We start from the raw sequence: 25,754 nt of genomic DNA, 5'->3' as shown, positions 1-25,754 counted from the left end.
AAGTTCAGGCGCGGAATGAAGCCGAGTTCAGTGCGGAGAAGTCTTTCTCTTTCTTCCCTTTTGCTCTGGGGATCTGGGGAGAAGCATCATACACAGCAACCATGCCTGACCAGCGCCCACTGCCTCGCAACCGCCTCAAAACTCGCAGTACGTATCTTGATTTTTAGGACTGTAAACCGCCCGGCTAACGATTATAGCCGGCTGCCAGCGCTGTAAACAGAGGGTCCGTCGAGCAGAATGCCTGATACCAACCCTGCTAACTGGAAATAGAGAATTAAATGCGACGAGACATATCCCCATTGTAGCCAATGTACCCGCAGGGGCTTCGACTGCCCTGGATATAAACGCCCGTTAAAATGGTCCTCCAAGTATGAAGTCGCGTCCAACAGCCACTCTACAAGGGCCATCTCGCCCAGTACAACCAGGTTGGTGGAAAATGCGACCGATGCTTTTCAGATTCCATCACCGTCGTCTCTTCCTCGGGATTGTACAATGATGAATGCAAATTGCTGGGACTCAAGCCCAGATGGAAGCCTCCTCGTCGAAACTCTGACAGCCATGGAGGGACAGGATGGGCCCTCCCCAAGGAATCAAAATAATTTCGACCCCATCAGCAGTCTTCTCGATATGCAAATTCCAGGCCAGTTTAGTGATGGGCATGATAACGAGACGGGGTGGCTAGAATGGGCAGACTTCTCTCTTCCACTCTCCATCCCTCAGCCCCTCGAGGACCAGGGGACAGGCATATCACGGCATTATTTTGTGCAGGTTTGTCGCATAAACTCATGCTTTGACTCTGATAAGAACTGCTTCCGCGTTGAACTGGGGAACCTCATGGCGTCTTCTCCTCTTATCTATCATTGTGTTCTCTCCATGTCTGCTGCTCACCTGGCTGTGCTGAAGAGCAGTATGACAGCTGCTGCCCGCGATTATCGAGCAAAGGCGCTGTCGTATTTACAGTCAGATATTGCATCGCTCAGAGGCCCAAGCCAGCGACGCGGCCCGGTGGTTGATAAAGCAACGGAGGCTCTACTGGGCAGTGTTCTAATAGGCATGACCGATGTGCGTATAATCCGCTTAGTATCAAGATATTTCTGACATCCACAGGGCTGGCACAATCCATCCTACCTTGGGACGACCCATCTTCACGAAGCACGAGTCCTCTTCAAACGGTGGCTTGCTAACCCTCAGAACGACCAATCTCATCTAAACACACCCTCTCTCACACCCTCCTCATCGCGCCTACGAAGCTTCATGACTGGTATCATAGTCTACTGGGAAGCCATGGCCTCTTTTCTCATAAACCAACCACTCGACGCCACGGTCTACCTTGATGCCTTTTGCCACCAGTCTTTATCCAAAATTCACCCCAACCCGTGGACTGGAATATGTACACCACTGTTTGTGTACCTTGCCAGGGCAGGGACTCTGGCTCGACAGCGATTGCTGTTCAAGCAGCTATCAATCATGACCTCTCGTGGAGATGCGGGCAATCAGCTGAAGGCTGATCTCCTCCAGTCAGCCAAAGAAACAGAAACGGCTCTTCTTTCGTATCAAGTTCCTAGCCAGGATATGGTCGAGGATGCAGCTGACCCATTGACGACCATGGCTGATCTACAAATGCTGGCTAAGATCTACAGGTTTACGGGATTGTTGGAGTTGTATAGAAACTTCCCGGAACTGCTGGACACTCCAGAGATGCATCAGGTGTCATCCTCAGAAAAGATCATTGCTCTGGCTGTCTCTACTTTAACCCTCATATCTGGAATTCCACAGAGCTCTGGGGTGAACTGCCTGCTCTCAATTCCGCTTATCGTCGCGGGCAGCACGTTACAGCCAATGTACCAGGCTCCCTCTCAGTCCTCAAGCAATTCATCCTGGGACAACCTATCTGCCGAAATCCTATCCATATCCAGTCAAGAAAGTGTCCAGCTCCACTGGCGAGACTTTGCTAAGACGCGCCTGGACGCCGTGCGTGTATACGTCGGACTTGCATCAGTCTCTCGCGGAAGGGAGATCTTGGAGAGAGTATGGGCCAGAAGTGATATCCAGTCTGCGGTAGGAGTGTCTAATTCCACGGACCCTCCGCAGTTTGTCCAGTGGACCGAGGTCATGGTGGAGGAGAAGCTGGAGACGATCCTTGGTTAGGTCCGCATTAATAGTGCGCCCTACTGTGCGTTGCATTACGTATATACGATTTAATACTCATCTAATTCTCGAATCTCCCCGCGTTTGTGTAAGTACGATTCTCGAGACGGGGTCCGCGGCCCGGGGTGGCTGGGCGCTTCCCAATTCGGCAAAAAAGTGCATATATCGCGAGTACGCGATTGGGTCATGACCGCCGCAATTCCGCTATCTTGAGGAATTCCGATAGCTAGGCTAATTTAAAGCAGAGTTAGCTCAAGGATAGGATTCATAGGCATTGTTTCTATACACCTGGTTTGTTGCAATGCCATTCCAAGTCAAGGACAAGACCGAGCGCTTCAAGCTCCCTGCACTCTCAGGGGTCCCGAATGTGTTCTTCAGTAGGTCCAAACTAAAAGTATCCATATTACCTGCTTACCTGGACAGATGACCTGCTCGGGACTGAAAGGACGGATGTCGCTGATCCCATCGTCGGCGCCTGGTTCCGCATGGAGAAGGGGCCAGAGGCGACGCCGCCAACATACAAGTATGATGAGTTTGGCGTTGTCATTGAAGGTATCAGGTATCTTTCTAGATTAAACCGGCCATTCGCTAACTACGAGCTATAGGGGAATTCAACTTCCGCGACGAGACAGGCAAATCCACCACGGTGAAGGCGGGAGATGTGTTTTTTTTCACCAGGGGAAGCACAATTACCTTTTCTTCCGACAGCTATGGGCTTGCAGTGAAGTGTCGGACGGAGCGATTTGCGAAGCTGTAGGCAAATTAGATTTGTATAGTTCGTCTGATAGTGATCATGGTAGAATATACAGTCTGTCCATCGTCCTTCCAGCAGTATATTTATCACCGTACCTTCCCATTAAGACTATCGCATTTTCCTAAATAACATCAGAATTATAGGGAAATACCAACAACGTCATACTTGGTAGCTCGACAAGAAATGGCTGGGGCAAAGCATAGCTGTCCCAAATAGGCAAAAAAGTGCGGTGGCAACCCCAGTTCTTGGCCTCCTCTGCCAATCGCGTCTCCAGCACTACTAGGTATTCTCGATATGCCCCATAGTCTGTTACTTCGGTAAGTCCTCTTTCGTTCCGCGTAGATCTCCACTGATGGGGTCATATATTCATGGCGTGGCTACCCGCAAGAGTACTCTATCTACTGCAGCATAGTAGAACAACATGTCTCACTCCAGAGAAGGATATCTATGGACGCCATCCGGGGCAACTGAGGGTCTTCAAACTGCTGCGGTCCAATCCAGCTTGTCTACAGTCAAAGATCACTACGATGTCATTGTCATCGGGGCTGGGTTTGCCGGTCTCATAGCCTCCCGCGATTTATCTCGAAAATACAACCTCAATGTCCTCCTCATTGAAGCGCGCGATCGCATTGGCGGCCGCACTTGGACCGCACAGGTATTGGGCGAGGATCTCGAGATGGGAGGGACATGGGTCCATTGGGCGCAGCCGCATGTGTATGCTGAGCTGCACCGGTATGGGCTACATCGCAATCTAAAGACGTCGGCTGGCACTTTTGCTCCAACGAGCCAGTCGTTTACCCCAGCATCGGGAGGGGTAGAGGAGGTTTCGATTCTTGATTGCGCTGCTGCCATTGAACGGGTTGCGGAAAGGGTATTCTCTGTCGATGGCTTGGATAGTAGAGCTCTGATGCCATACCCGCATGATTCGTTACGTGAACCGGTCCTCTGGAAGAAGTACGATCATCTTACTGTGAAGGACCGGCTGGATGCGTTACATGATATTCCGCAGCGAGACAAAGACTTGTTCGAGTCCAACACCAATACGTTTGGCAGTGCGCCGGGGAGGGATATCGGTTTTGTGGAGGCTTTGCGGTGGTATGCGCTCGGCGGGCATACATTTGCTGGCGTAATGGAAATGGCCGGTATCTACAAGATAGGGAATGGGGGGATGACTGCCCTTGCTAGTGCCATTTTGGAGGAATATACTGGCGATAGACTCTTCAACACTGCAGTCTCCGCCATCCGCAATACTTCGAGAGGAGCTGAGGTCACCAGTGTTCACGGACAGAAGTTTACAGCAAAGGCTCTCATCTCAACTATCCCACTGTGAGTGCCTTCATACTATTCGTCATTCCAGCTCTAACATGCCACTTCTAGGAACTGTCTTGGTGATATCAAGTTCGACCCCCCTCTATCACCCCTACGCCACGAAGCTGCTACAAATGGACACATCAACAAGGGCGCAAAGATTCACTTCAAGCTTCGCCAAACCCTTCCAGGCTGGTTCTGGACCGGCGACGGCTACGGCGACTCCAGCTTCCTGTTTGCATTCTCCGACCATAATGGAACGCAATCACCACGGCCGTCAGGGACCTGGTGCATTGGGTTTGGATATAATGGCAAACTCACGGACAAGAGGGACTCAAAGCATATTCTGGAGCAGTTCCGGAAGAATATCAAGCCCGATGCTGAGGTTGAGGGATATGCAACGCATGACTGGATGAATGATCCCTATGCCAAAGGAGTCTGGGCATGCTGGGGCCCGAATAGTGCGTCGAGATACCTGCAGGAGCTACAACAACACCAGGGACGAATTATATTTGCGAGTGCAGACTGGGCAGATGGATGGAGAGGGTTTGTCGATGGGGCAATTGAGCAGGGCCAGACTGCTGTGCGAAAGACGTTGGCATTGGTGGAACAAGCGAGGCCAAAGCTATAATATAGTTGTGTTCAAACCCTGTAGTCCTAAATATTATATCGCTAGCAATCCGTGCTTGCTGAATGTGTATATAAAGACGGACTTGTGTCGGCAGTTGAACCCGGCAGTGGGATCCGACTGTGGCGACTGACGAACCCTGGAATGCAGATTGACAGTTCTCTGCTTTGATTCGCCAGATCAGATCCAGTTAAGCCAATTCTGGATCTGCCCCCGCATTCCACCCCCTCCGCGCTTTTCAATCCACGATCGTAGCGGCAATCCAGTGCTAATGCGGCCATCCTCCCATATACCCCAGCTTCACCATGGACGCCGGGCAGTTTCAGTGTCGCGTCTGTTCTAAACGATACAAACGCAGAGAGCACCTTCAGCGCCACAGCAGTTCACATTCCTCCGATCGGCCCCATCGGTGCGCGGCATGCGACAGCACTTTCCAGCGAACAGACGTCCTCAGGCGCCATATACGAACGTGCTCTGGAAGGGAAACCGACAGCTGCCACGTTTCAGGACGGAGACGATCCTGTATTCGTTGTATCCGGCTCAAGAAGGCCTGCAATTCTGCCCAGCCATGCCAGCGCTGCTTGTCGCAGGGCGTGCAATGCCAGTACTCCTCCGCCACCCCCACGTCTGGCAGGAAACAGTCGGATGCCTCGACGATTGAGCTTCCCAATCCTATTGACCTGGACCCGGACTTCTCCAGTTTCGAGCGCAGTCTTATGCCCGTCACGGCCTTTCCACTCGATCTGCCTAACCCGCCGCTCGGAAACATGATGCCCAGCCCTTCAGACACGCCGTTCTTCCCTGCAGGCCTTGATTATTCAAGCCTCAGCTGGCAGGACTTCTTGACGATGACGAGTGAAAGTCAAACACTACGGACTCCCCCAATTATGGACACGGACTGTACCCGATCGCTGCGCTTTTTAGACAAGTTCACCAGCAATACAGGCCTCGTTGCCAGTTTCGACTGTGGGACTGAAGCTCAGAGAACATGTATTCTGTCGCCGGTGATTCAAGGTTCGACAACCTGGCTAGATAACTCGCTGTCTCTCAAGACGCATCAGATACTCTTACTGGTGAAGGAGGTGGTCACCATCAAGCCTCGCAACAGTGCCGTCTCGCTGGACTGGTCCCCTGTTTTGGAGCAGATGTGTCTTGAATTCTTTTCGCCCCCGAGTCTTCGCAAGTATCTCGAGTTCTACTGGGCTATATGGCATCCCAATGTTAATATCATTCACCGGCCTAGCTTTGACCCCGTCCAGGCGAAGCCGGCTGTGCTAGCCACGATGGCTCTTATCGGTAGTCTTCACATGCCTTCTTTCATTATCGCTGATATCTAACGACATCTACAGGAGCCTGTGTTTCTCCCGATCCGTCAGATAACCAAAACGCCCAGACGTGGTTCAACTGTGTTGAAGAGTTGGTCTTTATTGATGAGGACTTCAACAGCGACGTCTCCTTCTCGTCAGGCAGTCTGGGTGTGCGGCGAAACAAAATCCAGGCCCTCCAGGCAGCCTACATGGTGTGTTTATACCAGACATGGGAAGGAGACGATGCCAGTAAACGCAGAATTCGTCGCAATCGATTTGCAACTCTGGTCTCAGTAAGCCAGCCACCCAGTTTGGAATTCCCATGCTGATAATTGCAAAGACAGGTCGAGATATCGGGATCCCCATGGCCAGACATATAAACTATAGCCAACAAGCGAGATGTGAATTCGACTGGTTACAATTTGCTGTTCGAGAGGAATTCGTCAGGTGCGAGCCACTTCTAGACACTGGTCATGCCTTGCTGATTATATTAACCAGGGTCCTTACGTGGATATTCCTGCTCGATACTGCGTTTACAATATTCAACAACCTGCCCCCTCGAATGGTGATCAAGGAAATGAAGATCCATACGGCCGTCCCCGAGGCGTGCTTCCAGGCCATGACTGCCGATGAGTGCTACGAGCAGATCCAGGTTTGGTTGCCTTCTGAAAGTCTCTTTTGGGAGATCTCGCTCTGCAGCGCCTTTCAGGTTCTCTGTAGAGATACTTTGGAAGTCAGAGTGCGTGATGGTCTCGCGGCCTTGGGACCCTTGAACTTGTTTACCTTGACATCCGGTCAGTCTTTTTACAGGTCTTCAAACTAGCACTGCTAATCCAGCCCAGCTATTCACTCGCTCATATTCCAGTACCGAAACTCCTGGGGCAGTCTGCAGCTCCTTTCCCCGGTCCACCACGCCCTGAACAACTGGAAGGCTGTCTGGCAACAGTTTGCTTCGTCCCTCGTTCCAGGGATGTCACCTCATGTAACTGTGAATCACAACGATCTGCAGCCTGAAAACATGTGGAAGCGGGTTGGCTTCTGCAGTTACTGTCCCGAATACTGGCTCCTGGCCAACCTCATGACGGACAAGCTCACGGCACGCAGTTCAACCGGTAGTCCGGGGGTTAATGAACTGGCACGGCTGGACGATGGGCCGCTGGACTCGATTCTGAATAAATATGACCAGACGAGCATGCGCCAGGTGAATGATTTGATTCTCAGCTTGTCTGATTTCCGGATAGCGGGATGACCTTGCTTCATAGCTTTGCTAGCATATCTATCGGGATTAACCAATTAACTCTTATAATTACATATCTTTCACGTGTAATAGCTCTGCTCATGATGATTATCAGGCTCCTCAATATTGGGCCTCCCACCTCCACTCCGCTGCGTCTCCCACAGCTCCCACCTCCGTCTCCGACTTACCTTCTACTTCCGGGGTACACCGAGACGATCTAGGTAATTTCGTAGTTAGATTTTCTTGCATGAAGCTTATCTGTAGGTCTCAGATAAAGACATAAATATGAGCAACCACCCCGGTCGCTGCCCTTGTCGGATCCTGGGGCTCTTCATCAGACTCTACAACACCCAAGCCTAATCCCTTCATACTTGAGAATATTGCAATGCTTCCAATTACTCCGGCCCTTGTGGCTGTTGCCACGACCGTCCTGGTTTACCGTCTCCTTCAGATTGGTCGTCGTCCGAAGAACTACCCTCCAGGCCCTCCAACCCTACCTATACTCGGTAACATTCACCAGGTTCGTTATGTCCACCCCAGTATACTCTACTGTATCTAACGGCTGCAGATGCCCTCTCGTGACGCTCATCTCCAGTTCGAGAAGTGGGCGCGGGAGTACGGTCCTATCTACAGTCTCATGCTGGGCACTCAGTGCATGATTGTTCTATCGAGTGACATGGCTGTCAAGGAGCTCCTCGATAGGCGCAGTGGAATCTACTCCTCCAGGCAGGAAATGTACATCGGCCAGAAGCTATGCAGTGGCGGTCTCCGGATGTTGATGATGGTATGTCTACTGGAAAGTGAACACAAGCCCATATGCTGATTTTATAAACAGGAGTACGGACCAACATGGCGAATGGTGAGCCAACAATCTATAATATCTATATAGATAGGAGCAACTAACGATTCAGTTCCGTAAAATGGTCCACGGCCTTCTAAACGTCGTCACATCAAAAAGCTACATCCCCTACCAGATGCTCGAGAACAAGCAAATGCTCTACCAATTCCTCACCGAGCCCGACGACTTCCTCAAGCATATCCGCCGATACTCCAACGCTCTCACAACGACTATGGTCTTTGGCTGGCGCACACCGACCTACGACGATCCCAAAATGATGCAGCTCTTCGACGGCTTCAACGAGTTCGCGGACCTAAACCAGACCGGCCCAGCTGCATTCGTCGACTTCTTCCCTTTCTTCCAGAAACTCCCTTCCTTCCTTCTCCCGGCAAAGAAGAAGGCAATGGAGCTCCACAGGCACGAGAAAGCTCTGTACAAGGGCCACTGGCTCAAGGCAAAAGAGGACATCCGCAATGATAACATCAAGCCGTGTTTCAGTATTGGGATGAACGAGGCGCAGAAGAAAGAGGGCTTCAGCGATGACCAGGCGTCTTATATCTCGGGCACTTTGCTCGAGGCCGGCTCGGATACGACCTCGAGTACCCTGTATGCATTCGTCCAGGCAATGCTGCTGTATCCGGATGTCCAGCGCAGGGCTCAGGAGGAGATCGACCGCGTTGTCGGTCCCGACCGTCTTCCTGTGATGGAGGATTTAGATAGTTTGCAGTATGTCCGCGGCTGTATGAAGGAAACGCTGCGCTGGATGCCGACAACTATCATGGGTGCTGTCCCGCACGCCGTTACCCAGGACGACGAGTACATGGGCTACTTCATCCCCAAGGGCGCTGGAGTGTTGCACAATGTCTGGGCGATTGGTATGGACCCCAAGCGTCATCCTAACCCGAGACAGTTCAGCCCAGACCGGTACAAGGACGACCGCCAGAGTCTTGGTGACGCGGCTGCGAACCCTGATGGGTCTAAGAGGGATGCGTTTACCTTTGGCGCTGGTCGTCGTATCTGTCCTGGGATTCACGTTGCCGAACGTAGTCTGTTCTTGGGTATGTCGAGGATTCTGTGGTCGTTTGATATCAAGCCTGCGAAGGACGCGGGCGGGAAGGATATCATTCCTGACCAGGAGCGCTTGACGCAGGGGTTTGTCTGTATGCCTGAGGAGTTTCCGGCGAGTATCACGCCGCGGTCGAAGGAGAGGGCCGATATGGTTCGAAGCGAGTGGGAGGATGCGCAGAAGGAGTGTCTGGATCCGGAGACGAGGCAGTGGTTGCAGTCGCCTGTTGATGCGAAGAAGGCTTTACGGGGGATGTCTTAGTAACTTCAATAATATTAAAATACGCATAATTCAATTCAGTTCATTCCATTCAATTTCATTAATCCGTTAAAAGGTGGACTGTGATACACTACAATATTCTGTACTACACGAGTCCTTACGCAATTGTTCCCTACCTTACAGTGCACCGAGCATCATAGGTTATTGTAGCAACGGCAAATAGTCTCCAGACCGATTCCCTTTTTAACCATGTTTCCCCTCGTAGTCCAGTTAAAATACAGTTCTCTCCGATTATGAAGCTATCCCACCCCTCATCCCACCCCCACCGACCTCCGCCAAAGCTTCTCGGCAGATAGTCCCACCCACTACCGATACCTCAAGTTTAATATCAAGCTCGCCGCCTAAGTATCTTGGTCGACAAACTACACCATGGCAGATGAAAAGTCTCCCCGCGCCCTCGTCTCCTACGGCCCGCTCAAGGCCGGAGGATGGAAGCTGGAGAATGTCTCGCTGCGCCCGCTGCGAGAGAAGGAACTCCTCGTTGAAATGGTCGCGTCGGGGATCTGCCAGACCGATCTCCATTTTGCAGGCGCGGAATCGGGCTTTGGCATGCACTATCCTCGAGTTATGGGTCATGAAGGTTTGTATCTGTTTTTTGCTTTGCTTTAAGGGTGTTGCTGAGATTATGCAGGCGCTGGATATGTCCGAGCTGTTGGGCCGGGCACGAATGTAGCAGGTATCGGAGACGCAGTTCTCATGTCGTTCTCGTCGTGCAAGGCTTGTGAGCCCTGCGAGAGGAGACATCCCGCGCATTGTGCCGAGTTTAATGCGATTAATTTTGAGGCTGCGCCGGAGGATTACGTCTTCGAGGCGTCGTCGCAATCTGCGTCTAAGCCTGATATCTACGGGAAGTTCTTCGGACAGTCCAGCTTTGCGAGCTTGTCCATTGTTCAGGAGGAGTCGATAGTCAATGTTTCTGGGCTCGTGGATAAGCGAGAAGATCTGGCGTTGATGTCGCCGCTGGGGTGCGGTATCCAGACAGGCAGCGGTGCAATCATCAATGCTGCAGCTGCAGGTCCTGGCGACCGAGTAGCAGTCATCGGCCTTGGGGGCGTGGGCTTGAGTGCAGTTATGGGTGCGAAGATTGCTGGGTGTAAACAGATTATCGGAATTGACCGGCATGAGTCGAGGCTGGAACTGGCAAAGGAACTGGGGGCCACGCATGTGGTCCGAGTTGATCCATCGATGGCCCTTCAGGATGTTACTGCTGCTGTCGTTGGTCTTACTGGTGGTTTAGGGACGAATATCACGCTGGATACAACTGGTGTGCCACCTTTAATCGCGGAAGGTGTCAAGATGACGGGGTTCAAGGGGAAGATTCTACAGGTTGGGACAGCGCCTGAAACGGCTGCTCTGTCAATACCCATCCACGAGTTCATGGTCTCTGGAAGACAGTTTATGGGCGTCGTGGAGGGAGATGTCGTGCCCCAGGAGTATGTGCCCAAGTTGATATCCTGGGTGAAGGACGGCAGACTGCCCTTGCAAAGAATTGTGAAGTACTATCAGGCCGAGGACTTTGAGACAGCAATCCGTGATATGCAGTCGGGAGAGACAGTGAAGCCAGTTATTTTATGGTGATTTAGTTAATCTATGACTATGGATCAACACCTCGCCTCCAAGGCAGTCTATATATCCACGCCTAGTTGCAATACTTTGGACCTTACAGGGAAATATTGTCCAATCCCTCTTTCTCCAACGTAACTTTCATCGTCTCCCTCTTCTCAATGTTCTCCACGAGTCGTGCATACTTTGGATAAGGCGTCAAGACAAGACCACTCGACTTGGCCCACCGGTACATGGCATACAAAAATGCATCGACTGCAGTAAGGTCATGTCCTACTGCATACACTATCCCATCTCTCAACCGGCTCTCTATGTATTCAAAGGACACAGTGATGTTCTCTCTAGCCTTCTCCTTGATTACGTTGTGGATTTCAAGATCGTCCGACGTCGTCCATCTCCATGGGCGAAACAGGTGCCCGAATGCACTCGCATGGACGGTTCCCGAGAGGTAGTTGAGCCACTCGTATACTCGGACGGTGTCAAGTGGTGTTCGTCCCATAAACTTCTTCTCTTTCGAGAGCTGGGATATGATGGCGCAGACGGCAGGAAGCTCGGTGATGACTTCATCGCCGACAACGATAACTGGCACCCGCATCTTAGGATTCACATCGCGGTACTCTTGCGGGAATACCACTTCAGTTCCATTTCTCTCTACCTTCAATGGTGTGAAGTCGATGCCAGCTTCGTGCAGGAGGATATGTGGTGCTAGGGAGCAGGCACCGGGGAAGAAGAAGAATTTGACATCAGTCATGGTGGGTGCTTGGTTGCGATTTTGGTAGATCAAGAATTGACAGATACACTTCAGCACTCTTATATGAGGCACCCCACGGGTCTCTTAATAATCCAGGTATGGATTTGGTGCGAATGGTTCCTCTTCATCCCGCATAACCGATCCCGTCGGCCAGATGCTGACCAGCCAACATTCACATGCTCGGGCAATTCAGCCTGCCACTGGCTTACGGGCAATGTGAACTGTCGTCGCGCCTTCCTGTTATGCCTGGCTGCTGGCTGCTCTTTCCCTGTGGAGCTGGCGTTTGTCAACCTGAAGTAGGAAACCGCGACCTGATCCTGCCTTGGTAGGGAAAGAACGTCAAATATCATGGATTCAACGGGCGTGAGGTACCCAGATAAATCCAGGCTTTACCCATTCCTGAATATATGCTGAAGCCGGTAGCTGCCTACGGAGTTTCGCTCCGTGTAGCAAACACTTCCTGCGACAACCTTTCTATCTGATCCCATCGTCGGTCCCGTCGGACAGACTCATGGTTCTTCCAGTAGACATACACATCATGGGCTGTGTGCCAGCCTTCATCGTGTTGTCTGATTTTATCAGTACGTAGGCTCCGTAGTAGACACGCCAATGCGTCCCATTCGATGTATGTCTGAAAAAGCCAAAGCCACTGCTTCCCTCCGTCATAGCTTCGCAATTCTTGGGCATCCTGCAAGAGTTTTATGCACCCTTGTCGGGCATCCGCTGCCGCCGTCTGGTCGATTGCCACTAGTCTGAGCTTGTCGAGGACGAGCCGGATGGACCATATGGTGACCTTGTCCATTGGGATACTGTCATCGCAGTGTGAAAGATACTGGGTCTCAATACGCTCCTGGAAGAGATCAATCGCGTGGCGCTTTTGCTTCGTCGACAACAATATATACGCATTAGCTTGGTCAAACCCATCTGAAAAGACTATCTGTCGGGCAAAGTAACTGCCTTCAAAGCGCACAAGACTATATAGCATCTCTGTTCGGTTCTTCCCACTAACAGGGTGTCTGCTCATCTGAGGATGGAGATCGGCATCGCCTATATTTGATGGCAACCGCGTATTGAACGACGACTCCAGAATACAAGGCTCCGACTGGCGGTCCTCCGCAGCCCGGATGTCCAGGATGAAGAGCTGCCACCAGAGTCGCCGGCGCATTTCCACCTCGAAGGGCGGCTGTCCGAGGGCTTCTCCGTCTTGGTTGAGCCCCATCTTGAGAGCCATCCCAGTAGCAAGCCCAACCAGAGCATAGATGTCGGGGCCATCCTGGTCGCATCTCCCAGTTATCTAAACGATTAGCAAAAGCCAACAATATGTGAGTCATGGGACTTACAAGGTAGAGGGTGAATGCCTGCAGCACAGTCATGTTAGTGGAATTCAAAAGGTCCAATTGAGAAAGAAGATACTCGACTCCGGTCCGATACCTATGTACATTAGCAACAGGAAAGATGCTGTACCCGAGGGCTTTACCTCTTCAGCAAGATGTCTCTTTCGCCGTCCAGCTCAGATTTACAGGCTAGCGGAGACATTGCTGCGACAGCTGCATAGTATATCACAAACAGCAGACATTCTCCGGAAGTTTCTAGAGTTTCTCTACTGCAATTTGCCCTAACAACCAGCTGCTGTACGGACGGAGTATGGAATATCTTGAGGAGGGGATCCACGACACGTAGGTACTGTTGCCAAAGGAGCATGGCCGATGCCAGCGAGGGACGAACAGCCTTGAGATCAATAGCCGCTTGTGGTCTGAGAAGGCTTGACGAGCGGTTTCCAGCAGAATGACGCGATGAGCCAGCCATTAGGCTCTGGAATGACCCCTGCAATGGAGGTACTTGGCTGCGCTCGGTGCCTCGAGCAGGGTCGCCTCCATTCCCTGCTTGTGACGAGGTCACTCCAACATCGGGCGACGTTTTCCCAACTCCTGGAGGTTTTGGTTTGATAGATGCGACGCGACTATCGACATGGCCGTGAGAGGGTTGTGGTGGAGGGTATTGGCAGTGGATGCTGACCTTCACGCAGTACGAGCAGGGATGGGAACGATCGCATTTGATCTTGCGGCGGCGACACTCTAGACATGATCGCCCGGGGGCGATCTCTCGTCGAGGCATTCTCAGCAAAACATTCACAATCGAGACAGCATTTCAAGTTCTCTGATGATTCATGAGAGAGCGGAGGACGGAGGACGGAGGACGGAGAAAAAGATGAGAAATGGAGGAAATGGAGAGTAATGATTGGCTGGGGCGGAGGACGGAGCATAAGATTTCCAAGCAGAATTATTACAATTGTCAACTACCGTTAAGCAGTTGAAAAGTATATAAGGGGTCTACAAGATGGATTTCAGTGCAATTCAAAAGTATCGCTCTACAAATCTTCTACCATCACAACTTCACTAACACAATGTCCTCCCCATTGAAGAACATCGCCATCGTCGGAGTAGGTGACCTACCTGGCAGTCTATACACCCCTGCTAACTGCAGCAGGCCAGCGGCAGCATTGGCAAGATCATTCTTGCTGGCCTTGTGGAATCCAAGGTCTTCAATGTCACCGTCCTGACTCGCTCCTCCAGTGACACGACCTTCCCTGCCGGCATCGCCGTCCGCAAGTCCGACTTTTCCAGGGACGACCTGCTGCAAGCCTTTATTGGACAGGACGCTGTGATCTCTGCAGTGGGCGCGGCTGGGTTTGCGGACCAGAAGAAGCTCATCGACGCCGCCATTGATGCCGGCGTTTCCAGGTTCCTGCCCTCTGAGTTCTCGGCAGACAGCCTGAACGACGCTGTCCTTGGCCTGCTTCCTCTCTTCGGTCAGAAGAAAGAGGTCATCGAGTACCTGAAATCCAAGCAATCTGATTCCTTTACTTGGACTGGAGTGGCCACTGCTCCCCTGTTCGACTGGGTATGGTTCCTCAGCAGCTTAGGTACTGCTATATACTGATGCTATTAGGGCATTAACAATGGTTTCCTTGGCTATGATATTGCCTCTCGCTCGGCCACAATTTGGGATACTGGTGACAAAAAGTTCACTGCCACCAATGAAAAGCAGCTGGCCGATGCTGTTGTTGCGGTCTTGAAGCGTCCTCAGGCTACAGCCAACCAGTACCTCTACATCTCCTCGGTCGAGACGACCCAAAAGAAGATCCTCACTGCCTTGGAGAAGGCAACCGGAGCTTTATGGACTGTCCAGAAGACGACCACCAATTCTGAAGTCAGCGAAGCCACCAAGAAGCTCCAGGCGGGTGATTTCAGCGGTGCTCTTACCCTGGTCCGCGCCACCACTTACGGCGAGATCCCTGGGTTGGGCTCTAACTATGCAACTGATAAGGTCCTCGCAAATTCACTGCTAGGATTGAAGGAGGAAAGCGTCGAAGAGACCATCCAGAGAGTTGTTGCCAAGCTGAATTCTGCTTAAACTTTGGTCACCTGGACATTGATAGTCGGACAGTATATATATATATTTTCGACTTGAATATGCAGATTCCAAATTTCAGAAATAACATTAATTTTGTACCTGTATTAGCAAGATATCAAATTATCAGCTTTCTACCGCCTAACATGTCCCTCCATGTATTATTATCCTTGTATTAGAGCAGCTCACTCTCCATGGAAGATGCACTAAATGGTGCCTGAGGCGCAAATTCTGGCCAGACGGAAAAAGTATGCGCCGTGCCGCTCCATAGTCACGTGCAGCCGTTTTGTTGTGATTCTTCCAACTTGTCCAGCTTCAAGCACGAGGCTGCTGAATTGCTTAGCTCTGAGCTGCCAATTCCTGCTACTATACGGATATGGCGTCTGTGTCGAGACCATCGACATGACCACTGCCATGGCCACTAGCTGATGCTTGCTAACCCCGTTCGTTTCAGTGACACCTACCTGCCTGCTACTCTCCCTTACAACGACCCTCGTACTACTCATATCGAGCGACGCGAAACAATTGGCAAACTTTTACCGCGGTCCTCGAATCCACCGTTCCCTTCCCGAGTAATTCCATCCACGTCTCGATGCACCGGATACGCGCTAAAGGAAACAGCTGGAATGGATAAGACACACACATTGGAACGGAGATATTCCTTTGCGACTTACATTTGGCTGGCCGAATGGTGCTGGATCAGAACCCAAGTGCGAGTCGTCTTGTCCTCATCCACTGCGTCGACTGCCTGGTGGCTGGCACTGCCTTGGTTCTCATACTAGGCACGGAAAACGTAGGATCGATTTGGAGAACAAACTACAACGGTGCTGTTTCAGCTGTATTGAGTGCGGCAGATTGGGGTATTTGATTCTAACAACTGGACTATTGCGTATCCCTCAGTTATTCCTAGGAAGGTTATACCCTCCACTGCTGGAAATGATCTTGAACGCATTCTGGAAGAAATCAAAGATACCCTGGCCCAACCACTGGGGCATGACCTCGCTCCGACTGCCCTCCATTTCCTTGCGGTGCGGACCTGCGACCTTCAAACTGTTAGTTTTGGTACCTTGGAGGAATAGGAGACAACATACCAGAGTACAGCTGCCGCTCGCGCCCTCGACTGAGCTCTGTGCAATGGCCAGGCCGACGTCGTCCGTTGTGTTCGGCTTCAGCCCATCCGCCTGCCACCGCGTTCCCGCCTTGGCTGTGATATTTGTGTATGTGAAAAAGGGTGCGATGCCCGTGACTGTGATTCCGTGTTTTTGTGCTGCGACATGCGAGCCTCGTAGCAGACCGATAATGGCGTGCTTTGAGGAAACGTATGCGGACACGCCGGTGCCACCAAAGTAGCCGGACGTCGAAGCGACGAGGACGATTGATTTGCGCCCAGCAGCGTTGTTGGTAGATGATTTCATGTAATGCATAGCGAGTCGTAGTGCTGGGACTGGTGTTAGTTTTACTTGTTGTAAGAACCGTGTAAACATACTGTTTAATGTCCCCTTCACATTCACGTCGATAACGTTGAATGCGCCAGTGGACTCGAGAAGATTCCCCTGGTCGTCTGTGGTGTCGATATCCAGAGTCTCTGTCTTCTCCATGATGCCTGCGTTTGCGACGACCGTGTCGATGGACCCGAACCGGTCTACCGTCCCGCGGAACAGATCCAGCATCTGTCCCCAGTTGAGGATGTCAACGGGCGTGAAAACGGCCTTCTCGGGATACGGGAAACCCGCTATCAGCTTCTGTGCAGACTCCTGCGAGCTGGGAATGTCGGCGATGACTACATTGGCGCCGTTGGCGTTGAAGACTTTGGCAGTGGCTGCGCCGATGCCGCCTGCGCCTCCGGTGACGATGACGGTCTTTGATGCCAGCTGGGGAAGGGCATCAGGCTGTTGACAAGAACCCATGATGTTTGCTGTCTTGGTGCGTGTCGGTGGTCGGTGGTAGACACTTGCGGTCCGCAACAGGATATACGATGCAGCTTGAATGATATTTCGGTTTCAAGTGTCAACTGCATACCTCGGAGAAACCCCGGGACGTTGTGCACGCTCAGATCGACGTGGTGGGTATACCTCGTCTCAGTATACTCTGGATCCGGAGGCAAGTCCGGCTCCGGAGCCCCGCTTGATTCCTGCATATTCTTTGCTCAACCACACGTCAAACAGGCTCTGGCGCGTGGTATTGCTTCTTTGGTATCTTGGGCCGGAAAGTTGCCCGCACTGACAGGTCGTACTGCCTGACTCGATATTATGATCCCGGACAATATCAACACCTCCGCCAGTCTGTAGATCCTGCTGGCCAAGCATTCCCAAGTATTACTGGGGTGATATACACGACATGCAGCTCTCTCTTCTCCAACTGACTCAGTCTATAAAGTCCTCGCACAAAAGGCCGAGTGCTCGGGCTCTAACAATCCTCCAGCCTCCAACCCAGACTGAGCGCTAGGACCCCAACCCAAGCCACAAGATGGACGCCCTCTTCCAGAGTCTCGAGCAAAAGTTCGAGGCTGCCGGCTTCGACTCCAACCGCTGGTACATTCTCGCCATTACAACGCTAACCGCCAGCACGCAGCCATACGAGGCCCACCAGCTGTACAACTACCTCATCAACAAGCCCGAGTATGCCACATCCGACGCCCGCAAGGCCCTTATCCGCCGGCTGCGCGAGGCCCTCGTAAAGTCCATTTCCATCGTCGGCGTGCCAAAGCCTATCGAGTCCATCCTGGCCATCGCCCAGGTCGAGAAGCCCGAGGATAGGGACTATGCGACCACGCGCGAGAACTGGCAGGCCGACAGCGCGAACCATGAGCGCGCAATGGGGTGGTATGATAAGATCTATGCGCGGAATGCGAGCGACACGCTGGGTCTGTTTGATGCGCACAAGGACTTTACGTGGATTAGCACGGAGATCACGTATGGGTTTTATCTGTCGGATCGGCAGGTCCTTGATGATTTGGATACGCAGTTGGTTGTTCTCCCTGGGATTATGATTCAGAATCTGAAGCTGGAGACGCATTGGCATATTCGCGGGACTAGGAGGTTGGGGGTTAGTAGTGAGAAGGTGCAGGCCATCTGGGAGTCTGTCAAGCTGGTGGCGGCGTTCTTTGAGATGAAGGTGGACAGAGTGCCGACTGTTCAGGAGGTTGAGTATGATATTTAGACCTGGGTATTATTATTGCTAGAAATTCTAATGCCTGATACGGTGTAAAAGATATCGACGATCCTGGCTGATGCAAAACAAGTAGACAACGACAATATAAGAGAAAGAAGCAGTTATAAGACAACCTCTAAGTAACCCACGCTATCTCACCAGTGCCCTCGATCTTCTTATTCAGTCGACGGTAGTATAACGCCAACGAGAGCGCCAGCCCTGCAGCAATGGCACTCATGCCGGCATTGACTCCATGCCCTAGACGGTACGCGGGTGCGTCCTGCGTCCTGTAGATCCAAACACCGATGATCTGACCGGGCCCCGAGAATGCAATGTTCAAGGCGATGGTGAGGGAGTTTGCGGTCGTCGTGCGGACGTTGTCGCCGACCCAGGCGTTCAGCGATGGAAGGCCTGCAAATACGCTGGTCGTGGCGATGATCAGGAACGCGTACCGGGCCTTGAAGGCGTCCTCAGGAAGGGCAGCTAGATGAATTTAGCAGGGGATTCCCAAATGTAGCGGACAATCAATGCCTTACCCTGGATAATGAATGAGATGCATGCGCTGGTACAGGCGATAGTGGCAATGATGCCCCGGTCCTTGTAGTGATCGGAGAGCCAGGCAGCCAACAAAGTAATGGGATATGCAACAGCATACGGTGGCACAGTGAACAGCTGCGCATCAAGGTCCTCGTAGCCCAGTCCGCTGACGATGGTTGGGGCAAAATAGGCCATCGAGGCAACCCCAGTGCCGATGGTCAAGTATGTTAGGTAGTGCAGGTAGAGGCGCACCGAGGTGAGCGTATCTTTGGCATCAGGCCAGTTGATCTTGTCCTCCCTGGTTGGTGTCAGCTATTTATCGAATATGCAAATATGAATGATGGAATCTTACCCTGAAGAACGATATGGGCCCAGACGACGCGCCTGCAGCTCTTTCTCTTCGGGCGACAACCACCCAGCCTTCTCAGGATAACTGGGCATGAAGACGAAAACGAGCAGTCCGACGGCGACTAAAAGGTTAGTATTGTCAATATCTCGAGGAAGGAGAACTCTTACTGCTGGGTACACCCTCGATGATGAACAGCCATCGCCAGCCTTCCAGGCCTTGACGACCATTCAAATGCCCAACACCGTATGAAATTGCACTGAGAAATTAGATTCATCCCATCGACAGGAATATAACGACTTACCCGCCGAATGCACCGGACAGCGTGGCGCTGCACATGAAGAAGGCAATCCGGATCGCACGCTCGCTGGGTTTATACCAGAACGTGAAGTAGAAGATCATTCCTTCGCCAGTCAGTACCTCGATTTCAATTTTTTCAATAAGCTATAAAGGCCATACCAGGAAACACGCCAGCCTCAGCAGCCCCAAGGAAGAAGCGCAGCACCGCCAGCTCGTTGAATGTATGCGTAAAGCCAATGCCGGTGCAGAAGGCGCCGAACGCGACGACAAGAAAGCCGAGCCATCGATGCGGCTGGACCAGCTTGAGAGCGATATTACTGGGGGCTTCGAAGACGGAATACGCAACCAGGAAGACCATCATGCCGATTGTGTATTCACGGTCGGTGATGTTGTTGGTCTGCATGAGGGCGTCGCCCGTGTCCTCGTTCATGATTTTGGCATTTCCTGCAAGGGTTAATCGGTGATCGAGTAGCTGAGAGTGGACATCGCGTACCAACGTTGGATCTATCGAGATAACACAGAAGATAGATGATGGCCGTGGGCAGAAGCATGCGCTGGTCGATGCGACGGACGAGCCTGGATAGGGGTACGGTCAGCCAGGGAGTCCACGACAACAAAACAACAGCAGACCAGGGACTGGAATACCTCTTCTCGGCATCTACATCCTCCATGCTCAGTTCCTGTACAACATCGTTCTGTTCCGACCGGTGCTTTGTTTCCAGATCGGCCTCGAGGTTGTCGCTTGCGGCCATGGCTGTGGCGTAGAAATTCTAGAAAAACTCAACTCAACGCGACACGAGCTCTAGTGGCTGGGAGAAGCATCAAATAAAGGGATTGTCGCTGCACGACAGAACGCGTCTTTTAAAGGGGGAATCGGAATCCAGGAATTTGCTGGTGCTGTCGGTTCAACTCCTCGCATGGTCAGGGCCTCGACGCTCGTACCCCGGACTGCCTCAACGCGGCAAGATGCGTCCCAGCGACCAAACGTACGGCTTTGGGGGAAACGACGGTCTCGACAGTGGGGATCAGGATCCAATCAAGGTGCCCAGCAGAGCTCGATCAGAGTCATGACTCGTGGGGGTTGCTGATCGCCGGGCGTGAGTCGTCCACGTCCAACCGCTGAATCCACTGCGGATGGAGACCCCCGGAGCCCTCCGGATGCTCCGACCAGATTTGCACTCGATATCAACGGAGAAGCTGCGAATCTTGCGGGGAATGCGGGGGAGCAATGTTTTCCTGGAGGATAAGATCTGAAGCCATGGCGGGATTTGATTCCGCTATAAAAGGCTTGTCGTGGTGCTAACAGTATCCCTGTCGAGTATAGAATTCCAAGTATAGAACTGTCAGTATAGATCATCATGACTGTCTCCCAAGCCAATGGCCCCGTCAATGTACCTGTTGGGAAATTCCCAGCGACTGCGCCGTCGGGCCTATCGCCTTCAGACGCAGATTCACTGGCCCAAGACGTCGTCAATCGAGTCAATGACGCCCTAGCAAAGCGAGACTTCAAATCCGTCGCAGCGCTGTTCTTTACAGACGGTTACTGGAGAGACCACCTGTGCCTGGCTTGGGATCTTCACACCGCAAAAGGGCGAGACAGCATTGCCAGCTTCCTCGATGCCAATTGCAGTCGCCCGTTGCAGCTGGAAATCGATCGATCCTCAGACTTTCGACGCCCGGTTGCTTGTTCCCTCGATGGACTGGGAAACTCCCACGGCATCCAGTTCTTCACTACAATCGACCTGGAATTTGGCAGGGGCCGTGGAGTTGTGCGCCTTGCCCAGGAGGACGGGGACTGGAAGATCCTCACATTCTTCACCTCGTTGCTGGAGCTCAAGGGGCACGAGGAGCCTCTCAATGGGCGTCGCAGCAAGGGGGTTGAGCACGGCGGTCGTCCTGACCGCAAGAACTGGCAGGAGAGACGCGTAGCTGATGCGGAATTCGACGAAAAGGAGCCTGCTGTGCTGGTTATTGGTATTTCTGTCTTATGATTCAATGGTGATATGGTCTGACATCTCCAGGCGCCGGGCAAGGAGGCTTGACGGCCGCTGCCAGGCTGAAGATGCTCGATGTCGACACTCTTGTCATTGACCAGAATGACCGGATTGGCGATAACTGGCGCCAGCGATACCATCAGCTTGTCCTGCACGATCCGGTGTGGTTCGACCATATGCCCTACATCAGCTTCCCGCCGCACTGGCCGGTCTTTACCCCCAAGGACAAGCTGGCCGAGTTCTTTGAAGCTTACGCCAAGCTGCTGGAGCTGAATGTCTGGACTCGCACGACACTTAAAGCCCCAAGCTGGGATGGGACGCAATGGAGTGTCGTTCTGGAGCGTCGCAATGCGGACAATACTGTCTCCACGAGAACTGTGCACCCCCGGCATATCATCCAGGCTACGGGACATTCTGGAGAGAAGTATATTCCACCCCTGGCTGGTCTTGACAGCTTCAAAGGCGATCGCATCTGTCATAGCTCTGACTTTAAGGGTGCCTTGCATGCAAACAAGGGGAAGAAGGCTGTTGTGATCGGGTCATGCAACTCTGGCCATGATATTGCCCAGGACTTCTACGAGAAGGGATACGATGTCACCATGGTCCAGCGGAGCACGACGTGTGTTATATCGTCCGAAGCCATCACTGACATTGGCCTCAAGGGCCTGTATGATGAGCAGGGCCCCCCTACTGAGGATGCAGATTTGTGGTTCTGGGCCATGCCAGCCGAGCTGCTCAAGACGCAGCAGATCGGTGTTACTGCTATCCAGAACGACTATGATCGAGAAAAGATTACAGGACTCGAGAAAGCAGGGTTCAGAGTAGACAATGGACCCAACGGCGCAGGGCTGTTGCTCAAGTACTTCCAGCGCGGAGGAGGATACTACATCGACGTCGGAGCCAGCCAGCTCATTATCGACGGGCATATCAAGGTCAAGCAGGGAGTAGAAATCAGTCAAGTCCTCGCCCATGGTCTTAGATTCGCCGATGGGACTGAGCTCCAGGCCGACGAAGTCATTCTTGCGACCGGCTACCAGAACATGCGCACGCAGACAAGACGTCTCTTTGGCGACGAGACGGCCGACTCAGTGGGCGACGTCTGGGGGTTTGACGAGAACAGCGAGATGAGAGGCATCTGGAGGCCATCGGGACACCGGGGACTGTGGTTTATGGGAGGGAATCTGGCCGTGTCGCGGTATTACTCGCGCATTCTGGGGCTGCAGATAAAGGCCGCCGAACTTGGATATAGATAGAATGAGAACATAGAATGAGAGTATCGAGACAGTCAGAACATTCCTGTATACCACTGAAAATAACTGACGATGTTTGGGTGGACCCGTGGATCCGGAGCCCTGCTAGTCTCCGGAATGCCCCAGCAGCCACGCAGCAGACCGGATTATTGGCCCAATATCGTCTTCACGAGCGCAGCCAGTGGAGCCTCGCTGGAGAACAGCCTTCGCCGGGCGCTCCGGGAGTCCAGGCCCGGACTGGGATTGTGGCGGCAGTCTGGCCGTACTTTCGAGCTCCGGACTTCGGGACCAGCTCCTCCCCCTGGGCCTCTGCCACGCTCGGCGCTGCTTCTTTGATTCGCGTTTCTGCTTCAATCCACTTTGCTTCCATCTCAGCCCACCATGACTAGTCACCCCAGCGAGGAACTGGGTCCGGACCACCGCAACGAGCCGCCGGAGGGGAAGAAGCGGCGCCACGACGTCGCCAGACAGGTATGCTGTGGCCTGTGTGATCTGTATCGCCGCTATGGACTGGCTAACATGCAAGTCATCATCAGGCCTGTGAGCGATGTCGCGTGAAGAAGACTCGCTGCGACGAGCAGTTCCCCTGCGGGCTGTGTCGGGGGCTCGGGGTTGAGTGCGTCTACAGCTATCGCAAGCAAACTCGGTATGTCCTTTCTTATTCTTTTTTCTTGGTAAGGTCAATCTGACGAGGTTAGCAGCGAGATCTCCTCGAATGCCCTGCTCCGGATGCTGGGACGTCTGGAATGTAAACTGGATAATATCTCCGCAAAGACCGCTACTGGTTACTCCCCCCATGCTGGCAACATGCCACTCCCTGGCACGCCCTGGACAGCAGACAACCCTCCACCACCTACATACGTTTCTCCCCCATCGCATGATGTCGTCGAGAGTGCGCCCAGCTTCCCCGCGTCCGCCGTCGTCCCCTGGAGTGCGCACCAGGTCATCCTATGGAAGCCGATCCTCCCGATGCTGCCGGACGCGATCAAGGCGATTGTCAACGAGCACGGCGTAGACTACTCGACAACGCTTGAGATGAGGAGGCCCCGGCTGTCAATGGGACTGCGGCCAGGGAGCAGAAGCGAGACGGACTTGCTGGGCAACCTGAGCGTGTCGATGGTGAAGGAGCTGTGTGAATCGTACTTTTCTACATTCCACCTCACATACCCGATGATGGACCGCACATTCTTCCTGCGCCATACGCTCTCGGCTGCCATCAAGGGCGAGTTTGGATACGATATCGAGAGCTGTGTTGTGCTGGCTGTCATGGCCCTGGGCTGCTGGTCCAAGCGGGCTCTGGGGGAGTTCCACGAGTATCGGACCCAGGGCCACCGCAAGTTATCAGGGAGTGATATGGACTACGAGTACATGGGGCCTGGCGCTGAAGCGGGCATCCCTGGGCTCGCGTTCTTTAACGAGTCGAGAAAGCGTATCGGGTGGCTGATCAATGACAATGACATGCAGAGCTGCCAGTACTATCTGTTGTCAAGGTATTCTCTATTGCCCTTCCGGCGAGTACTTGCAGCGAGTCTACGGCATCACTAACTCTTTATAGTATGTTCTACGCACAACTGGTACGGCCTGTCGACTGGTGGACAATGGCCAACCGAGCCAGCACCTGCTGTCGCATGTTCTGGGAGAAGTAAGAACTCGACCAGTCTACGGGATTGAGGAAGTAGAGCTGACGATTGTAGTGTTCCCACCCCCTGCGACGAGTGGGTTGTCGACATGTGGTCGCGTTTGTTCTGGAATGCCGTCATGTTCGATGCTATTCTGGCGCAGGAGCTGAAGCTCCCTGGAGGCCAGCTCGACGAGCTCTCGCAGCGAGTACCGTTGCCTACGTTTGTCAAGATCAAGCAGCCTGCATTCCTGCCGATGGAGTCGGATGCTGAAGAGGACGATTCATTCTTCCATTATCATTTCCTGGCGCAGGTCGCCCATCGGATCCTCTTGACGAGGACCAAGTCTAGTATATTTTTTACCAGTACGCTCTCTCTCTCTATCTGTCTCTGTCTCTGTGTTGGTTCTGACGTTACAGGTGAATATTCATCACAATCAGTAGAGGAAGAACTGTATCAACAGCTTGAGAGATGGCGGAACCAGCTACCCACGGGTCTACAGTTCGACGACGACCATCTGGCGCCATTACCTGACTCGCCAAGTGAGATTCTTGTCGTCTCCTGGCTTCGCTTCCGGTATATCATAGCCAAGTTCCACTTTGGGAGACCCTTACTGTAAGAAAAGCCTCTTATCACACTACACTTCCCTTTACTCAACCGTCACAGTCACAAAGTCATCAGCCGGCCAGAGGACGCGACAGACGCAGAGCTACGCAAATGTGCAGAAGTGTTTGACCAGATTTTCCAATGGGAGCCCATAATAAGAGTGATCGCAGTGATGCCCAGCTGTATGCCTTTGAAGTTTCAAATATCCTCACAGTATGTTCTTGCCCTGCCCCAGCGTGCATAGTGTTGCTCACCAGCTGTAGACTCTTCGGCCACATCATACTGGTATGGTGCTTCCGGCACTGCGGCGACCCCAGAGTACCACAGGTTGTGCCCTCGCGATATCGATCGTGGTGTAACTTTGCGCTTGGATTCTTGCAGGAGACTGCGTACTCCGGTCCCACGCTGGCGAAGGATGCAGAGATTGCGACGATTTTATGCCAGGATTTGATCGCCTAGACCGAGATACCTTAATAGCTTATGAACTGACGGCCCACCACATTGTTTTATGCCCGTCCTGCAGTAGTCTACGCCGTACAGTGGGGGTCTCAGGCCCGTTCCACGACGTTTTGATAGGCAAATGTACACCGTGTAGATACACCGTATACAGTATACAGTATACACCGTATATCGGCTTCTAGCATCGACTATCTGCCGAGACG

General features: G+C 52.7%; 14 protein-coding genes across 14 annotated transcripts; 10 read left to right on the top strand and 4 right to left on the bottom strand.

Moving 5' to 3' along the window:
* Positions 1 to 101: 101 nt before the first annotated feature.
* ASPVEDRAFT_88608 (Zn(II)2Cys6 transcription factor) lies at positions 102 to 2,148 on the top strand (the record flags this gene model as incomplete). The annotated part of the gene is made up of 4 exons (XM_040818368.1): positions 102 to 147; positions 198 to 223; positions 271 to 1,062; positions 1,108 to 2,148. 4 exons carry the CDS (start codon positions 102 to 104, stop codon positions 2,146 to 2,148), a joined length of 1,905 nt encoding a protein of 634 aa, XP_040673116.1.
* A 301-nt stretch (positions 2,149 to 2,449) lies between these two features.
* On the top strand, positions 2,450 to 2,905 carry ASPVEDRAFT_141940 (uncharacterized protein; the record flags this gene model as incomplete). The annotated part of the gene is made up of 3 exons (XM_040807786.1): positions 2,450 to 2,525; positions 2,572 to 2,700; positions 2,754 to 2,905. 3 exons carry the CDS (start codon positions 2,450 to 2,452, stop codon positions 2,903 to 2,905), a joined length of 357 nt encoding a protein of 118 aa, XP_040673115.1.
* A 301-nt stretch (positions 2,906 to 3,206) lies between these two features.
* Positions 3,207 to 4,977, top strand: ASPVEDRAFT_202108 (flavin monoamine oxidase family protein). The gene is made up of 2 exons (XM_040809363.1): positions 3,207 to 4,228; positions 4,280 to 4,977. Exons 1-2 carry the CDS (start codon positions 3,324 to 3,326, stop codon positions 4,839 to 4,841), a joined length of 1,467 nt encoding a protein of 488 aa, XP_040673114.1. The 5' UTR covers positions 3,207 to 3,323; the 3' UTR covers positions 4,842 to 4,977.
* A 105-nt stretch (positions 4,978 to 5,082) lies between these two features.
* Positions 5,083 to 7,469, top strand: ASPVEDRAFT_46694 (putative C2H2 transcription factor). The gene is made up of 5 exons (XM_040813617.1): positions 5,083 to 6,134; positions 6,188 to 6,438; positions 6,486 to 6,592; positions 6,644 to 6,939; positions 6,988 to 7,469. Exons 1-5 carry the CDS (start codon positions 5,144 to 5,146, stop codon positions 7,392 to 7,394), a joined length of 2,052 nt encoding a protein of 683 aa, XP_040673113.1. The 5' UTR covers positions 5,083 to 5,143; the 3' UTR covers positions 7,395 to 7,469.
* Positions 7,470 to 7,767: 298 nt separating this feature from the next.
* On the top strand, positions 7,768 to 9,547 carry ASPVEDRAFT_88604 (cytochrome P450; the record flags this gene model as incomplete). The annotated part of the gene is made up of 4 exons (XM_040818367.1): positions 7,768 to 7,902; positions 7,951 to 8,166; positions 8,218 to 8,241; positions 8,294 to 9,547. The coding sequence occupies 4 exons, from the start codon at positions 7,768 to 7,770 to the stop codon at positions 9,545 to 9,547; spliced, it is 1,629 nt and encodes a 542-aa protein (XP_040673112.1).
* A 387-nt stretch (positions 9,548 to 9,934) lies between these two features.
* On the top strand, positions 9,935 to 11,143 carry ASPVEDRAFT_142091 (NAD(P)-dependent alcohol dehydrogenase; the record flags this gene model as incomplete). Its single annotated transcript, XM_040807799.1, has 2 exons — positions 9,935 to 10,145; positions 10,197 to 11,143. 2 exons carry the CDS (start codon positions 9,935 to 9,937, stop codon positions 11,141 to 11,143), a joined length of 1,158 nt encoding a protein of 385 aa, XP_040673111.1.
* Positions 11,144 to 11,225: 82 nt separating this feature from the next.
* Positions 11,226 to 11,879, bottom strand: ASPVEDRAFT_202097 (glutathione S-transferase family protein; the record flags this gene model as incomplete). Its single annotated transcript, XM_040809362.1, has 1 exon — positions 11,226 to 11,879. The coding sequence occupies one exon, from the start codon at positions 11,877 to 11,879 to the stop codon at positions 11,226 to 11,228; it is 654 nt and encodes a 217-aa protein (XP_040673110.1).
* A 427-nt stretch (positions 11,880 to 12,306) lies between these two features.
* Positions 12,307 to 13,994, bottom strand: ASPVEDRAFT_65760 (transcription factor domain-containing protein; the record flags this gene model as incomplete). The annotated part of the gene is made up of 3 exons (XM_040815836.1): positions 12,307 to 13,173; positions 13,357 to 13,372; positions 13,414 to 13,994. The coding sequence occupies 3 exons, from the start codon at positions 13,992 to 13,994 to the stop codon at positions 12,307 to 12,309; spliced, it is 1,464 nt and encodes a 487-aa protein (XP_040673109.1).
* A 289-nt stretch (positions 13,995 to 14,283) lies between these two features.
* ASPVEDRAFT_142371 (aromatic alcohol reductase) lies at positions 14,284 to 15,293 on the top strand (the record flags this gene model as incomplete). Its single annotated transcript, XM_040807831.1, has 3 exons — positions 14,284 to 14,319; positions 14,367 to 14,780; positions 14,829 to 15,293. The coding sequence occupies 3 exons, from the start codon at positions 14,284 to 14,286 to the stop codon at positions 15,291 to 15,293; spliced, it is 915 nt and encodes a 304-aa protein (XP_040673108.1).
* Positions 15,294 to 16,186: 893 nt separating this feature from the next.
* ASPVEDRAFT_142335 (uncharacterized protein) lies at positions 16,187 to 17,197 on the bottom strand (the record flags this gene model as incomplete). The annotated part of the gene is made up of 2 exons (XM_040807828.1): positions 16,187 to 16,333; positions 16,382 to 17,197. The coding sequence occupies 2 exons, from the start codon at positions 17,195 to 17,197 to the stop codon at positions 16,187 to 16,189; spliced, it is 963 nt and encodes a 320-aa protein (XP_040673107.1).
* Positions 17,198 to 17,756: 559 nt separating this feature from the next.
* On the top strand, positions 17,757 to 18,449 carry ASPVEDRAFT_56754 (uncharacterized protein; the record flags this gene model as incomplete). Its single annotated transcript, XM_040815248.1, has 1 exon — positions 17,757 to 18,449. The coding sequence occupies one exon, from the start codon at positions 17,757 to 17,759 to the stop codon at positions 18,447 to 18,449; it is 693 nt and encodes a 230-aa protein (XP_040673106.1).
* Positions 18,450 to 18,576: 127 nt separating this feature from the next.
* ASPVEDRAFT_88597 (uncharacterized protein) lies at positions 18,577 to 20,375 on the bottom strand (the record flags this gene model as incomplete). Its single annotated transcript, XM_040818365.1, has 8 exons — positions 18,577 to 18,923; positions 18,977 to 19,275; positions 19,330 to 19,447; positions 19,494 to 19,582; positions 19,628 to 19,727; positions 19,783 to 20,067; positions 20,117 to 20,199; positions 20,269 to 20,375. The coding sequence occupies 8 exons, from the start codon at positions 20,373 to 20,375 to the stop codon at positions 18,577 to 18,579; spliced, it is 1,428 nt and encodes a 475-aa protein (XP_040673105.1).
* Positions 20,376 to 20,843: 468 nt separating this feature from the next.
* On the top strand, positions 20,844 to 23,029 carry ASPVEDRAFT_177891 (uncharacterized protein). Its single transcript, XM_040808800.1, has 2 exons — positions 20,844 to 21,597; positions 21,645 to 23,029. The coding sequence occupies exons 1-2, from the start codon at positions 20,982 to 20,984 to the stop codon at positions 22,868 to 22,870; spliced, it is 1,842 nt and encodes a 613-aa protein (XP_040673104.1). The 5' UTR covers positions 20,844 to 20,981; the 3' UTR covers positions 22,871 to 23,029.
* Positions 23,030 to 23,184: 155 nt separating this feature from the next.
* ASPVEDRAFT_177888 (Zn(II)2Cys6 transcription factor) lies at positions 23,185 to 25,587 on the top strand. The gene is made up of 7 exons (XM_040808799.1): positions 23,185 to 23,338; positions 23,404 to 23,513; positions 23,566 to 24,357; positions 24,423 to 24,509; positions 24,562 to 25,101; positions 25,153 to 25,305; positions 25,356 to 25,587. Exons 1-7 carry the CDS (start codon positions 23,249 to 23,251, stop codon positions 25,549 to 25,551), a joined length of 1,968 nt encoding a protein of 655 aa, XP_040673103.1. The 5' UTR covers positions 23,185 to 23,248; the 3' UTR covers positions 25,552 to 25,587.
* The last annotated feature ends 167 nt before the right edge of the window (positions 25,588 to 25,754 follow it).

This window comes from Aspergillus versicolor (assembly GCF_001890125.1).
Source record: "Aspergillus versicolor CBS 583.65 unplaced genomic scaffold ASPVEscaffold_13, whole genome shotgun sequence".
NCBI lineage: Eukaryota > Fungi > Ascomycota > Eurotiomycetes > Eurotiales > Aspergillaceae > Aspergillus > Aspergillus versicolor.
The sequence above is the reverse complement of the archived record's forward strand: the minus strand, read 5'-3'. Positions and strand labels throughout refer to the sequence as shown.

Excerpts from the sequence above, each read along its gene's own strand:
- ASPVEDRAFT_202108 (XM_040809363.1), top strand. The coding sequence starts at position 3,324 with ATGTCTCACTCCAGAGAAGGATATCTATGGACGCCATCCGGGGCAACT. Across the intron at positions 4,229-4,279 it reads CTCATCTCAACTATCCCACT|GAACTGTCTTGGTGATATCA; the intron begins GTGAGTGCCTTC and ends TGCCACTTCTAG.
- ASPVEDRAFT_46694 (XM_040813617.1), top strand. The coding sequence starts at position 5,144 with ATGGACGCCGGGCAGTTTCAGTGTCGCGTCTGTTCTAAACGATACAAA. Across the intron at positions 6,439-6,485 it reads GATTTGCAACTCTGGTCTCA|ACAGGTCGAGATATCGGGAT; the intron begins GTAAGCCAGCCA and ends ATAATTGCAAAG. Across the intron at positions 6,593-6,643 it reads GTTCGAGAGGAATTCGTCAG|GGTCCTTACGTGGATATTCC; the intron begins GTGCGAGCCACT and ends TATATTAACCAG.
- ASPVEDRAFT_177891 (XM_040808800.1), top strand. The coding sequence starts at position 20,982 with ATGACTGTCTCCCAAGCCAATGGCCCCGTCAATGTACCTGTTGGGAAA. Across the intron at positions 21,598-21,644 it reads GCCTGCTGTGCTGGTTATTG|GCGCCGGGCAAGGAGGCTTG; the intron begins GTATTTCTGTCT and ends TGACATCTCCAG.
- ASPVEDRAFT_177888 (XM_040808799.1), top strand. The coding sequence starts at position 23,249 with ATGACTAGTCACCCCAGCGAGGAACTGGGTCCGGACCACCGCAACGAG. Across the intron at positions 24,510-24,561 it reads TGTCGCATGTTCTGGGAGAA|TGTTCCCACCCCCTGCGACG; the intron begins GTAAGAACTCGA and ends TGACGATTGTAG. Across the intron at positions 25,306-25,355 it reads AAGTTTCAAATATCCTCACA|ACTCTTCGGCCACATCATAC; the intron begins GTATGTTCTTGC and ends CACCAGCTGTAG.